Source organism: Mandrillus leucophaeus, unplaced genomic scaffold (genome assembly GCF_000951045.1).
Source record: "Mandrillus leucophaeus isolate KB7577 unplaced genomic scaffold, Mleu.le_1.0 Scaffold299, whole genome shotgun sequence".
In the NCBI taxonomy this organism is placed as follows: Eukaryota; Metazoa; Chordata; class Mammalia; order Primates; family Cercopithecidae; genus Mandrillus; species Mandrillus leucophaeus.
This window is the reverse complement of record NW_012103131.1, coordinates 3,176,400-3,191,927: the sequence shown is the minus strand read 5'-3', so window position 1 is coordinate 3,191,927 and position 15,528 is coordinate 3,176,400. Positions and strand designations below refer to the sequence as shown.

Here is a 15,528-nt window from a genome sequence, read left to right as displayed (position 1 = left end):
TCAATTCACTCTTCCCAGCATTAGATAGATAATCTAGACAGAAAGTCAACAAAGAAACACTGGATTCAAACTGAACTTTAGGCCAAATGGATCCAACAGGCATTTACAGTTCTTTCTATCAAACAACTGGAGAATATACATTATTTTCATCAGCATATGAACATCCTCCAGGATAGACCATATGTCAGGTCACCAAAAAAAACAAAAAAAAACCAAAAAAACAAGTCTCAACAGTTTAAAAAAATTAAAATCATCACATATCTTCTCAGACCACAATAGAATAAAACTAGAAATCAATACCAGGATGAACTTTGGAAACTATGCAAATACATAGAAATTAAACAACATGCTCCTGAATGACCATTGGGTCAATGAGGAAATTTAGATAAAATTAGGTGGGAGGGGCCAAGATGGCCAACTAGAAACGGCTGCGGTTGGAGGTTCTCACTGAGAAGAATGAAAATGGTGAGTGAATCCTGCACCGGCAACTGAGGTATCCTGATTCTGTCATTGAGACTGACTAGGTGGTTGGCAGGACTCACAGAGAGTGAGGAAAAGTAGGGTGGTGTGTTGGCCCACCTGGGAGCCACATGGGGTGGAGTTCCCACCCCCAGCCAAGAAGGGTGGTGAGTGATCATCCTGCCCTGCCTGGGAAACCATGCTTTATCCATAGACCTGTGCAACCCATGGATCGGGAGATGCCCGTCATGAGCCCACGCCACCAGGTCCTTGGGTCCCAAGCACAGAGCTGTGCAGATTCTCAGCAGCCACTTGGTGGGGACTGCCTAAGACTATCGAGTTCCTGTGGGGAGAGGTGGCCATCATCATCGTGGGTGCCTGCTGCCTAAGACGACTGAACTCCCCAGGAGAGGGGCAGCTGTCATCACTGTGGCTGCCTGCTAAGACAACTGAGCTCCCATGGGGAGGGGTGGCCTCCATCACTGTAGCTCCAGTCTGCCATTTTTACCCTGCTGGTGCTGGAGAGACTGGACCATTTGGACCCAGGAGGAATTTCCCATAGCACAGCATAGCAGGTGTGGCAGATCGTGGCCAGACTGCCTCTTTAAGCTGGACCCTGGCCCATCCCTTTTCACTGGATGAGGCCTCCCTGCATGAATTTCAGCAACTCCAGCCAGGGGTTTAGGGACAGAACTCTTATCTCCCTGGGACTGAACCCCTGTGGGGAGGGGTGGCTATGGTGTCCCTAGATCAGCAGACTTAGTCTTCTCCCCTGCTGACTCCGAGGAACCTGGGCAATCTGGATGAGCAGAGATTGCCCCAACCCAATGCACCCCCTTTGCCAAGGTGCAGCCAGAGTGCTTCGTTAAGCAGGGCCCTGGTTCCCATGCCTCCTGAGTGGGTGGGACCCCTCAGTCAGGTTATACAGGAGTGTTCCTGCTGGTATCAGATCAGTGCCCCTCTGGGACAGAGATCCCAAAGAAAGGAGCAGGCTGCCACCTTTGCTGTTCTTCAGCCTCCACTGGTGATAATTCCAGGTGCTGGAGGGACCCAGGTAAATAGGGTCTGGAATGGGCTCCCAGCAAACTGCAGCAGTCCTATGGAAGATGGGCCTGACTGTTAAAGGAAAGACAAACAGAATGCAACAAGAACAATAGCCTCAACAAAAAGTCCCCATAAAAATTCCATCCAAAGGTCAGCAGTCTCAAAGATTGAAGCTAGAAAAACTCACAAAAATGAGAAAGAATTAATGAAAAAAATGCTGAAAACTCAAAAAGTCAGAGTGCCTTTTCTCCTCTAAATGATCGCAACACCTCTCCAGCAAGGGCACAGAACTGGGCAGAAGCTGAGATGGATGAATTCATAGAAGTAGGCTTCAGAAGGTGAGTAATAACAAACTTCACTGAGCTAAAGGATCATGTTCTAATCCAATGCAAAGAAACTAAGAACCATGATAAAACATTACAGGAGCTGTTGATCAGAATAATCAGTTTAGAGAGGAACATAAATGACCTGATGGAGCTGAAAAACTCAATATGAAAACTTCACAATGCAACCACAAGTATCAATAACCAAATAGACCAAGAAGAGGAAAGAAGTTCAGAGCTTGAAGACTGTCTTGGTGAAATAAGACAGGCAGACAAGAATAGAGAAAAACAATGAAAAGGAATGAGCAAAACTTCTGAGAAATGTGGGATTATGTAAAAAGACTGAACCTATGACTGATTGGGGTACCTGAAAGAGAAAGAGAGAACCAAGTTGGAAAACATACTCCAGGATATCATCCAGAACTTCCCCAACCTAAAAAGACAAGCCAAGATTCAAATTCAGGAAACCCAGAGAGCCCGAGTAAGATATTCCACAAGAAGATCAACCCCAATACACGTAATCATCAGATTCTCCAACATGGAAATGAAGGAAAAAATGTTAAGGGCAGCCAGAAAGAAAGGCCAGGTCACTTACAGATGGAAGCCCATCAGACTAACAGAAGACCTTTCAGCAGAAACCCTACAAGCCAGAAGAGACTGGGGGTCAATACACAACTTTTTTTTTTTTTTTTTTTTTTTTTTTGAGACAGAGTCTCTCTCTTGTTGCCCAGGCTGGAGTGCAATAGTGTGATCTTGGCTCACTGCCACCTCCACTTCCTGGGTTCAATTGATGCTCCTACCTCAGCCTCCTGAGTAGCTGGGATTACAGGCACTTGACACCATGCCCAACTAATTTTGTATTTACATTAGACATGGGGTTTCACCATGTTGACCAGGCTGGTCTTGAACTCCTGACCTCAGGTGATCAGCCCACTTTGGCCTCCCAAAGTGCTGGAATTACAGGCATAAGCCACTGTGCGCAGCCTCAACATTCTTAAAGCAAAAAATTTCCAACTCAGACTTTCATATCTTGCTAAACTAAGCTTCATAAGTGAAGGAAAAATAAAATCCTTTTCAGACAAGCAAATGCTGAGAGAATTCGCCACCACCAGGCCTACCTTGCAAGAGCTCCTGAAGGAAGTACTGAATATGGAAAGGAAAAACCATTACCAGCCACTGAAGTACAAAGACTAATGACACTATGAAGCAACTACATCAACAAGTGTGCAAAAATAACCCGCTAGCATCATGATGACAGGATCATATTAATAGATAACATTAACCTTAAATGTAAATGGGCTAAATGCCTCAATTAAAAGACGCAGAATGGAAAGCTGGATAAAGAATCAAGACCCACTGGTGTGCTGTATTCAAGAGACCCATCTCATGTGCAAAGACACACATAGCCTCAAAATAAAGGGATGAGGAAAAATTTACCAAATGGAAATCAGAAAAAAACAGGAGATGTGATCCTAGTTTCTGGAGAAAACAGACTTTAAACCAACAAAGATCAGAAAAGACAAAGAAGGGCATTAAATAATGGTAAAGGGATCAATTCAACAAGAAGAGCTAATCTAAATATACATGCACCCAATACAGGAGCACTGAGATTCACAAAACAAGTTCTTAGAGACCTACAAAGAGACTTAGACTCCTACACAATAATGGTGGGAGGCCTTAACACCCTACTGTCAATATTAGATCACTGAGACAGAAAATTAATGAGAATATTGAAGACTCAAACTCCGCTCTGGATCAAGGGAACCTGATAGATATCTACAGAAGCCTTCACCCAAAAATAGCAGAATATACATTCTTCTTGGTACCACATGGCATTTACTCTAAAACTGATCACACAATGGGAAGTAAACACTCCTCGGCAAATGCAAAAGAATTGAAATAATAACAAACTGTCTTTCAGACCACAGTGCAGTCAAATTATAACTCAAAATTAAGAAACACACTCAAAACCACACAACTACATAGAATTTGAACAATCCGCTCTTGAATGACTCCTGGAAAAATAATGAAATTAAGGCAGAAATCAAGTAGTTCTTTGAAATCAATGAGAACAAAGAGACAATGTACCAGAATCTCCAGGACACAGCTAAAGCAGTGTTAAGAAGGAAATTTATAGCACCAAATGCCCACATCAAAAAGCTAGAAAGATCTCAAATTGACACCCTAACATCACAACTAAAAGAACTGGAGAACTAAGAGCAAATGAACCCCAAAGCTAGCAGAAGACAAGAAATTACCAAGATCAGAGTGAAACTGAAGGAGATAGAGATACAAAAAATGTTTCAAAAAATCAGTGAACCCAGCAGGTGGCTTTTTTTGGAAAAAATTAATAAAATAGACCACTAGCTAGACTAATAAAGAAGAAAAGAGAGAAGAATCAAATAGACACAATGAAAGATGATAAAGGGGATACGACCACTGACCCCACAGAAATATAACCAACCATCAGAGAATATTATAAACACCTCTATGCAAATAAACTAGAAAATCTAGAAGAAATGGATGAATTCCTGGACATATACACTCTCCCAACATTAAATCAGGAAGAAGTCGAATCCCTGAATAGACCAATAACAGTTCTGAAATTGAAACAGTAATTAATAGCCTACCAACTATACAAAGCCTGGGACCAGATGGATTTACAGCTGAATTCTACCAGAGGTACAAAAAAGAGCTGGTATCATTTCTCTCCTGAAACTATTCCAAACAATTGAAAAGGAGGTACTTCTTCCTAACTCATGAGGCCAATATCATCCTAATACCAAAACCTGGCAGAGATACCATAAAAAAAGAAAACTTAAAGCCAATATCCGGATGAACATTGATGCAAAAATGCTCAATAAAATACTGGCAAACTGAATCCAGCAGCACATCAAAAAGCTTTATCCACCATGATCAAGTCAGCTTCATCCCCAGGATGCAAGGCTGGTTCAATGTATGCAAATCAATAAATGTAATTCATCACATGAACAGAACTAAAGACAAAAACCACATGATTATCTCAATAGACACAGAAAAGACCTTTAATAAAATTCAACATCTCTTCATGTTAAAAACTCAATAAACTAGGTACTGGTGGAACATACATCAAAATTATAACAGCCATTTATGACAAACCCACAGTGAATGTCATACTGGATGGGCAAAAACTGGAAGCATTCCCCTTGAAAACCAGCACAAGGCAAGGATGCCCCCTCTCACCATTCCTATTCAACATAGTATTTGGAAGTTCTGGACAGGGCAATCAGGCAAGAGAAAGAAATAAAGTGTATTCAAATAGGAAGAGAAGAAGTCAAACTGTCTGTTTGCAGATGACATGATCCCATATCTAGAAAACCCCATAGTCTCAGAACAAAACTGGAGGCATCATGCTACCTGACTTCAAACTATACTACAAGGCTAGAGTAACCAAAACAGCATGATACTAGTACAAAAACAGACACATAGACCAAGGGAACAAAAAAGGTAACTTGGAAATAAGACTGCACATCTACAACCCACTGATCTTCAACAAACCTGAAAAAAACAAGCAATGGGAAAAGGATTCCCTATTTAATGAATGGTGCTGGGAGAACTGGCTAGTAATATGCAGAAAATTGAAACTGGACCCCTTTCTTATGTAACAATTAACTCAAGATTAAAGACTGAAATGTAAAACCCAAAACTATAAAAACCCTAGAAGAAAATCTAGGCAATACCATTCAGGATATAGGAAAGGGCAAACAAATATTGCATGATTAAAATGTCAAAAGCAATTGCCTAACCACGCCTACCAAGCGGAGGTGTTCCCAGGCTGTCCCCAGTACTCCAGGCCCCGCCCCCTGCCACACTCTCTTGAAGAGGGGGCCTCCTCCTCGGGGCTCCAGGTTGGCTTGCCCATGCTCTTGCCTCCCTTGTGACAGTGGTGTATGGTGTCGTCTGTGAATGCTAACTCCATCACCCTTTCCAGCACACTGCCAATAAACAGCTATTTAAGGCCGGGGGCGTGGTGCAGGGAGAAAACTACAGCCAATATCCCCGATGAACATAAATACAACATTTCTCAACAAAATACCAGCAAACTAAATGCAATAGCACATCAAAAAGACAGTATACTGTGATCAAGTGGGATTTATACCAGGGACGCAAGGATGCTCCAACACACACAACTAAAAAAACATGACACATCACACCAACAAAATGAAGGACAAAAACCATATGATTATCTCAACAGACATAGAAAAAGCATTTGATAAAATTCAACATCCCTTTATGATAAACACTCTCAACAAACTAGGCATAGAAGGAACATAAGTCAAAATAGTAAAGACCATATACAGCCAACCCACAGCTAACATCATACTGAATGAAGTAAAGTTGAAAGCCTTTGCTCTCAGAACTGGAACACGACAAGGAGTCTCACTTTCACCATTCCTATTCAACATAGTACTAGAAGTCCTAGCCAGAACAATCAGTCAAGAGAAAGAAATAAAAAGCATCCAAATTTGAAAAGAAGAAGTGAAACTGTCTCTTTCTGCTGATGATATGATATTATATCTAGAAAAACCTAAAGACTCTACCAAAAAAAAAACCCACTTTAATTTGATAAATATATTCAGTAAAGTTGCAGGATACAAAATCAACATACAAAAAGCAGTAGCTTTTATATATATCAGCAATGATCTAACTAAGAAGGAAATCAAGAAGGCAATTTCATTTATAATAGCTACAAAAATATATAAGAATAAATTTAACCAGGGAGGTAAAATATCTTTATAAGAAAAACTATAAAACACTGATGAAAGAAATTAAAGATGACACAAACAAATGGAAAAACATCCTATGCTCCTGGGTTGGAAGACATATCATTAAAATGACCATATTGCTCAAAGCAATCTACAGGTTCAATGCAACCTCTATCAAAATACCAATGTCATTCTTCACAGAATTAGAAAAACAATCTTAAAATTCATATGGAATAAAAAAGAGCCAGAATAACCAAAGGAATCCTGAGCAAAATGAACAAAGCTGGAGGCATCACTTACTACAAGACTATAGTAACCAAAACAGCATGGCATTTTTATAAAATTAGACACACAAACCAATGGAACAGAATAGAGAACCCAGAAAACTGATCTTTGACACAGCCAGTATGAACTTATATCAGGGAAGCCGCACCCTGTTCAATAAATGGTACTGAAAGAATCAGATAGCCACACACAGAAGAATGAAACTGGACCCCTATCTCTCACCATATACCAAAATCAACTCAAAATGAATTGAAGACTTAAATATAAGACCTGAAGCTATTAGAATAAAACCTAGAGAAAACCCTTCTGAACTTTGCTTTTGGCAAAAAATTTATGACTAAGATCTCAAAAGCATAAACAACAAAAATGAAAACAGACAAATGGAACTATATTAAATCAAAAAGCTTCTGCACAGCAAAGGAAACAATCAAAAGAGTAAATAGGCAATCTGTTGAGTGGAAGAAAATATTTGCAAACCATTCATCTGACAGGTGACTAATATCCAGAATATACAGGGAACTCAAACAGCTCAACAGTAAAAAACAAAAACAACCACCACCACCACCACAACCAAAAAACCAAGTAATTCCATTAAAAAGTGGGCAAAGGACATGAATAGACATTTCTGAAAAGAAGACATACAAATGGCAAACAGGTATATGAAAAGGTACTCAACATCATTGATCATCAGATAAATGTAAATCCAAGCCACAATGAGATATCACCTCACCCCAGTTAAAACAGCTTTTATCCTAAAGACAGGCAATCACAAATGCTGGTGAGGATATCAAGAAAAGAGAACACCTGTACACTGCTGGTGGAAATATAAATTAGTATAGCCACTGTATTAGTCTGTTTTCACACTTCTATAAAGAACTACCTGAGACTGGTAATTTATAAAGAAAAGAGATTTAATTGATTCACAGTTCTGCATGGCTGGGGAGGCCTCAGGAAACTTACAGTCATGGCAGAAGGTGAAAGGGAAGCAAGGCACATCTTACATGGCGGCAGGAGAGACAGTGAGCAAAGGGAGATGTGCCACACTTTTAAACCATCAGATCTCAGGAGAACTCACTTATTATCATGAAAACAGCAAGGGGGAAATCCACTCCCGTGATCCAATCACCTCCCACCTGGTGCCTCTTCTGACATTTGGGGATTCTAATTCAAAATGAGATTTGTGTGGGTACACAGAACTAAACCATATTAGCCACTATGGAGAATAGTACAGAGGTCCCTCAAAAAACTAAAAATAAAACTACCATGTGATTCAGCAATCCCATTGCTAGGTATATACGCAAAAGAAAGGAAATCAGTATACTGAAGAGATATCTGCACTCCCATGTTTATTGCAGCACTATTCACAATTGCCAAGATTTGGAAGCAACCTAAGTGTCTATCAATAGATGAATGGATAAAGAAATGTGATACACATACAAAATGAAGTACTAGTCAGTCATAAAAATGAATGAGATTCTGTCATTTGCCACAATGTAAATGGAACCGGAGGACATGTTGTTAAGTAAAATAAGCCAGGCACAGAAAGACAACCTTTTCCCATGTTCTCACTCCTTTGTGGAAGCTGAACATTAAAACAGTTGAACTCACAGAGAGTGGAATGATGGTTATCAGAGGCTAGGAAAGGTAGTGGTGGGGGAAGTGGGGATGGAAAATGGGACAAAAATATAGTTAGAATGAATAAGATCTAGTATTTGATAGCACGACAGGGTGACTATAGTCAATAATAATCTATTGTACGTTTTAAACTAAAAGTAGAATTGGATTGTTTGTAACACAAAGAAATGATAAATGCTGGAGGTGATGGATCCTCCGTTTACCCTGATGTGATTATTACACACTGTATGCCTGTATCAAAGCATCTTATGTACCCCATAAATATATACAACTACTATGTACACATACAAAATTTTAAATTTTAAAAAAGAAGACATACAAATGGGAAACAGGTATATGAAAACATGCTGAACTAATCATCAGGGGAATGCAAATAAAAACCACAATGAGATATCATCTTATCCCAGTCAGAATAGCTATTACTAAAAAGACAAAAAATAGCAGATGTTGGCGAGGATGGGGAGAAAAGGGAACTCTTACACACTTTTGCTGGAAATGTAAACTAGTAGAGCCACTGTGGAAAATAGTATGGAGATTTCTCAAAACACTAAAAAGAGAAAGTATCATTTGATCCAGCAATGCTATTACTGAGTATCTACTAAGAAAAAAATCGATATATAAGAGGGATACCTATACTTGCGTGTTTATTGCAGCACTATTCACCATAGCAAAGACATAGAATCAACTTAAGTGTTCATCAGTGGATGAATGGATAATGAAAATGTGATTGCTATTTAGCCAAAAACATTTGCAAACTATTCACATTATTGGAGTGTATACATTTCCTCTTTGTATCAAATCTACCACATCAGGTAGGTATTATTACTCCCATTTTACAGATAGGGAAACTGAGGTTTGAGAAAGTTTAGTCTCTCTCATCAGGCTCACCTAGGAGATAGGAGAGAGAGCTGGGGCTGGACTCAGGACCTCTGAATGTCTGGCCTCTGACCCAACCACATTATGCTTCCTTCTCCCTTTATGGGAATTTTCATTGAATTGGGTCTTGTCTTTTTAATTTCCATTCATTTCCTCCTAGAGAGTCCTGCTTCAGAGCTCACTTTGTTGGGGTGGCTTTTAAGAGGTGCCATTCAAATAAAATTGGGGTGAGTTTCTCTCGCCATCAAGAGCCAGCCACATCCCGCTTCAGGAATGAAAGACTCATCCCTCCAGTTGCTGGGAGTGTGGCCCTCCCTGCCCACACCTAGAGATCTGCTGGCTGAAGAGAGCTGCCTCCCTAGGGTCACCCCCTCTTCTAGGGGTAGCCCAGGAATAAATCCAATGCCTCATTGCTGGGTGCACAGAGACTGGATCCCCTCTCCCCAACTCTGAGGGGCCACCCAAAGTCCAGAGCTCCCAGCCGGGTCAACAGAGGCCCTTGTTGGGACCAACCCCTTCTGCCCAGTCCTGTTTCCTTCCCAGTCTTTTGTTGATTGAGATTGCAAGGACACATTCTAGATAATCCTCATTGTCTTCATTTTTCTTGCTTCACAGCCTTCTATCCCCTCTTTTTCCCTCCTAGACGTTACCTCCCCTATACCATCCCACATTACCAGCAGAGAATCATTTGGGACTCTCTGTTCCTCCCCTTCCCATGGTCTTAGGGCCACCTCATACCTACGTTGCTGCAGGTTGGCTCATCTCCATAAACGTGGGTTGGCTCCTAGGTCCTCAGTACTGGGAGCTCCCTGACCACAGGAAGGATCTCAAATAACACATTTCTGTCTCCTCAGAATGTGTCTGCTCACTCTCTGAGGACCACACCCTCCTTACCAGGCTATGGAAACATTTCCAGGCTCCAGCACAGCAGGGGTGGCCTCTGTAACTTGAAACAACCGGCAGTGATGGCTCTGGGCCATTACAATGTTTTTTGTCTTGGAAAGAATACTTGAAAATTACAAAAATTATGCCATTTCCATTGCATGCCAAAAGCACCCAAATTGCATTTTAATCACTGTACAGAGGAAGCCCTGATACTTGGCTTGTAGGTTCGAATGTGTCTGGTTTTAATCAAGGCGTGTGCTGTTCTTCCAGTTCCCTCACATCGGGCTAACGCAAAAGACATCAGAATCCAACACCAGGGCTATGTTAAAAGAGCCCCAGAGTCCACACTCACCTTGGCAAGTGGAGGGGAAGCTGCCGCCCATATACAAAGTCCGGGAGAAGGTGAGTCCTGAACACTGGCCACAGCCATGGGCTCCTGTGGACCTCCCAGGGGGCAGCAAGGCTGGCACGTTGGGCCAAGCAATTGTTCCTTGTAAGAAACTGCGCATTTACTATCCTTGGACCCTAAGGGTTGGTAGTGTCCCCACCCCGTACCCTGCTCTCCAGCAGGAACTACCTCCTGCTACGGACAATCAAGTCAGGCTCCTCCATGAACAGGAAGCAACATCCTTCCAGCCCACAGCTCATTAACATGCACCTCCTGCCTCCCCGGCCAATTCCTGAGCAACTTCAAGGCCCTGCAGTGGCACGAAGGAGAAGCAAGGGTCCATTTCATACCTGCCAGGGTCCCCCCGAGTGAGGCCTTGGGCCAGGGCTCTCATCTCCTGGGACTCCTACTGGCCAGATGACGGAGTTGGTCTACATAGCCTCAAAAGTCCTTCCCAGCTTTTGGCTCTGTGAGCCTATACGCTTTTCCATCCTTGCCTCCAAATAAGGTGTTTTGAAAGAGAATTTTTATGACTTTCAGGAAGCTGGAAATAAGGTGGGGTTTCAAAGCCCCGGGCTGACGAGCACGTGGATATCCTCCCTGTCCTGTGACTGCTCCATCTTGGGGGCCAGGTTTCATTGTCTTTCTTAGAGGTCACTTTGCCTCACCCACCTTCCTTCCACATCACCCGATCCCAGTTCTGAAAGCAAGCCGGGTTCTAATGTGTGCCCCTTCTCTTCCATCCTACTTTTCCAGCAAGCAGTGAATAACCAGTTCCCCTTCTCCGTGCATGACAATCGGCACAGTTTGGAGAACTCTGGATGTTACCTTGACTCCGTGAGTATTTCTTTCCAAATTATTAGTAAAACAGGGAACAACACAAGGGATCTTGATTTTCTGGGGTGTGTTGAAGATAGAGGACTGGCCTCAAAACTGGAACAAGGTCAAAACAAAGCGAGATCTTAAACAAGACTCATAACAGGTTAAAAAAATGTTGGAAGCTCTCAGAATTCCACGCCGCTTTAATCTACACCAGTGTTCTGCCTAGGTGTATGTGCGCTTCATCCTTCTCCAAGTGCCTTCCCATAAATTGTCTCTTTTGCGAGCTTTCTTGTGAGGATCTGCCATGGGAAGGAGGGACTGCTATGCGTGTCTCTGGATAGCAGAGCCAGGATTCACGAGGAAAGGTCAGAGGGAGGAGGAGCTTACATAATAGAAGGAAGGATTTCCTCCTGACTGGAGTTGCCTTTTCTCAGCAGGTGGTGAGTTCTCCTTCACTGGAGAACATGAAGTCTGACACAATGGTGGTTAACACAGCACTATGTGATAGCAATGTAATGCAAACTGTATGCATAATTTTAAACATCTTAGTGGTTACATTAAGTACAAAGAAACAGGTGAAATTTACTTTAATAACATATTTTATTGGCTGGGAGCAGTGGCTGACCCCTGAAATCCCAGCACTTTGGGAGGCTGAGGTGGGGGGATCATTTGAGATCAGGAGCTTGAGACCAGCCTGGGCTACCTAGTAAGACCCCGTGTCTACAAAACATTAAAAAATTAGCCAGGTGTGGTGGTGCGTGCCTGTTGTCCCAGCTACTCAGAAGATTGAGGCAGGAGGTTCACCTGAGCCCAGGAGTTCAAGGCTTCAGTGAGCTATGACCACGAACCCTGCACTCCAGCCTGGGTGTCAGAGTGAGATCCTATCTCAAGCAAACAAAAATAATTTATTTAGCCCAATAATTCTCCAAATTGTCCATTCAACATGTAATCAATATAAAAAATTAATGAGATATTTTACATTCCTCCTTCCAAACCGAGTCTTTAAAATCTAGGTGGTATTTTACGCTTACATAACATCTCAACTCATTCAAATAAAATTGGGGTGAGTTTCTCTCGCCATCAAGAGCCAGCCACATCCCGCTTCAGGAATGAAAGACTCATCCCTCCAGTTGCTGGGAGTGTGGCCCTCCCTGCCCACACCTAGAGATCTGCTGGCTGAAGAGAGCTGCCTCCCTAGGGTCACCCCCTCTTCTAGGGGTAGCCCAGGAATAAATCCAATGCCTCATTGCTGGGTGCACAGAGACTGGATCCCCTCTCCCCAACTCTGAGGGGCCACCCAAAGTCCAGAGCTCCCAGCCGGGTCAACAGAGGCCCTTGTTGGGACCAACCCCTTCTGCCCAGTCCTGTTTCCTTCCCAGTCTTTTGTTGATTGAGATTGCAAGGACACATTCTAGATAATCCTCATTGTCTTCATTTTTCTTGCTTCACAGCCTTCTATCCCCTCTTTTTCCCTCCTAGACGTTACCTCCCCTATACCATCCCACATTACCAGCAGAGAATCATTTGGGACTCTCTGTTCCTCCCCTTCCCATGGTCTTAGGGCCACCTCATACCTACGTTGCTGCAGGTTGGCTCATCTCCATAAACGTGGGTTGGCTCCTAGGTCCTCAGTACTGGGAGCTCCCTGACCACAGGAAGGATCTCAAATAACACATTTCTGTCTCCTCAGAATGTGTCTGCTCACTCTCTGAGGACCACACCCTCCTTACCAGGCTATGGAAACATTTCCAGGCTCCAGCACAGCAGGGGTGGCCTCTGTAACTTGAAACAACCGGCAGTGATGGCTCTGGGCCATTACAATGTTTTTTGTCTTGGAAAGAATACTTGAAAATTACAAAAATTATGCCATTTCCATTGCATGCCAAAAGCACCCAAATTGCATTTTAATCACTGTACAGAGGAAGCCCTGATACTTGGCTTGTAGATTCGAATGTGTCTGGTTTTAATCAAGGCGTGTGCTGTTCTTCCAGTTCCCTCACATCGGGCTAACGCAAAAGACATCAGAATCCAACACCAGGGCTATGTTAAAAGAGCCCCAGAGTCCACACTCACCTTGGCAAGTGGAGGGGAAGCTGCCGCCCATATACAAAGTCCGGGAGAAGGTGAGTCCTGAACACTGGCCACAGCCATGGGCTCCTGTGGACCTCCCAGGGGGCAGCAAGGCTGGCACGTTGGGCCAAGCAATTGTTCCTTGTAAGAAACTGCGCATTTACTATCCTTGGACCCTAAGGGTTGGTAGTGTCCCCACCCCGTACCCTGCTCTCCAGCAGGAACTACCTCCTGCTACGGACAATCAAGTCAGGCTCCTCCATGAACAGGAAGCAACATCCTTCCAGCCCACAGCTCATTAACATGCACCTCCTGCCTCCCCGGCCAATTCCTGAGCAACTTCAAGGCCCTGCAGTGGCACGAAGGAGAAGCAAGGGTCCATTTCATACCTGCCAGGGTCCCCCCGAGTGAGGCCTTGGGCCAGGGCTCTCATCTCCTGGGACTCCTACTGGCCAGATGACGGAGTTGGTCTACATAGCCTCAAAAGTCCTTCCCAGCTTTTGGCTCTGTGAGCCTATACGCTTTTCCATCCTTGCCTCCAAATAAGGTGTTTTGAAAGAGAATTTTTATGACTTTCAGGAAGCTGGAAATAAGGTGGGGTTTCAAAGCCCCGGGCTGACGAGCACGTGGATATCCTCCCTGTCCTGTGACTGCTCCATCTTGGGGGCCAGGTTTCATTGTCTTTCTTAGAGGTCACTTTGCCTCACCCACCTTCCTTCCACATCACCCGATCCCAGTTCTGAAAGCAAGCCGGGTTCTAATGTGTGCCCCTTCTCTTCCATCCTACTTTTCCAGCAAGCAGTGAATAACCAGTTCCCCTTCTCCGTGCATGACAATCGGCACAGTTTGGAGAACTCTGGATGTTACCTTGACTCCGTGAGTATTTCTTTCCAAATTATTAGTAAAACAGGGAACAACACAAGGGATCTTGATTTTCTGGGGTGTGTTGAAGATAGAGGACTGGCCTCAAAACTGGAACAAGGTCAAAACAAAGCGAGATCTTAAACAAGACTCATAACAGGTTAAAAAAATGTTGGAAGCTCTCAGAATTCCACGCCGCTTTAATCTACACCAGTGTTCTGCCTAGGTGTATGTGCGCTTCATCCTTCTCCAAGTGCCTTCCCATAAATTGTCTCTTTTGCGAGCTTTCTTGTGAGGATCTGCCATGGGAAGGAGGGACTGCTATGCGTGTCTCTGGATAGCAGAGCCAGGATTCACGAGGAAAGGTCAGAGGGAGGAGGAGCTTACATAATAGAAGGAAGGATTTCCTCCTGACTGGAGTTGCCTTTTCTCAGCAGGTGGTGAGTTCTCCTTCACTGGAGAACATGAAGTCTGACACAATGGTGGTTAACACAGCACTATGTGATAGCAATGTAATGCAAACTGTATGCATAATTTTAAACATCTTAGTGGTTACATTAAGTACAAAGAAACAGGTGAAATTTACTTTAATAACATATTTTATTGGCTGGGAGCAGTGGCTGACCCCTGAAATCCCAGCACTTTGGGAGGCTGAGGTGGGGGGATCATTTGAGATCAGGAGCTTGAGACCAGCCTGGGCTACCTAGTAAGACCCCGTGTCTACAAAACATTAAAAAATTAGCCAGGTGTGGTGGTGCGTGCCTGTTGTCCCAGCTACTCAGAAGATTGAGGCAGGAGGTTCACCTGAGCCCAGGAGTTCAAGGCTTCAGTGAGCTATGACCACGAACCCTGCACTCCAGCCTGGGTGTCAGAGTGAGATCCTATCTCAAGCAAACAAAAATAATTTATTTAGTCCAATAATTCTCCAAATTGTCCATTCAACATGTAATCAATATAAAAAATTAATGAGATATTTTACATTCCTCCTTCCAAACCGAGTCTTTAAAATCTAGGTGGTATTTTACGCTTACATAACATCTCAACTTAGACAACTCACATTTCAAGTGCTCAGTGGCTACATGTGGCTCGGGGCTACCAGACTGCACAGCACAGGGAAACCTATTAGGTAGAAAGC

General features: G+C 43.2%; 1 protein-coding gene across 2 annotated transcripts in view; it reads left to right on the top strand.

The window, feature by feature from the left end:
- The window catches only part of TEX36 (testis expressed 36), a 91,926-nt gene that overhangs the window by 6,713 nt on the left and 69,685 nt on the right, over positions 1-15,528 (top strand). For both annotated transcript variants that reach the window (XM_011986428.1, XM_011986427.1), the window contains exons 2-3: positions 10,523-10,654; positions 11,397-11,477. In XM_011986428.1, the coding sequence (XP_011841818.1) occupies positions 10,523-10,654; positions 11,397-11,477 (213 nt within the window). The remainder of the gene's footprint in view (positions 1-10,522; positions 10,655-11,396; positions 11,478-15,528) is intronic.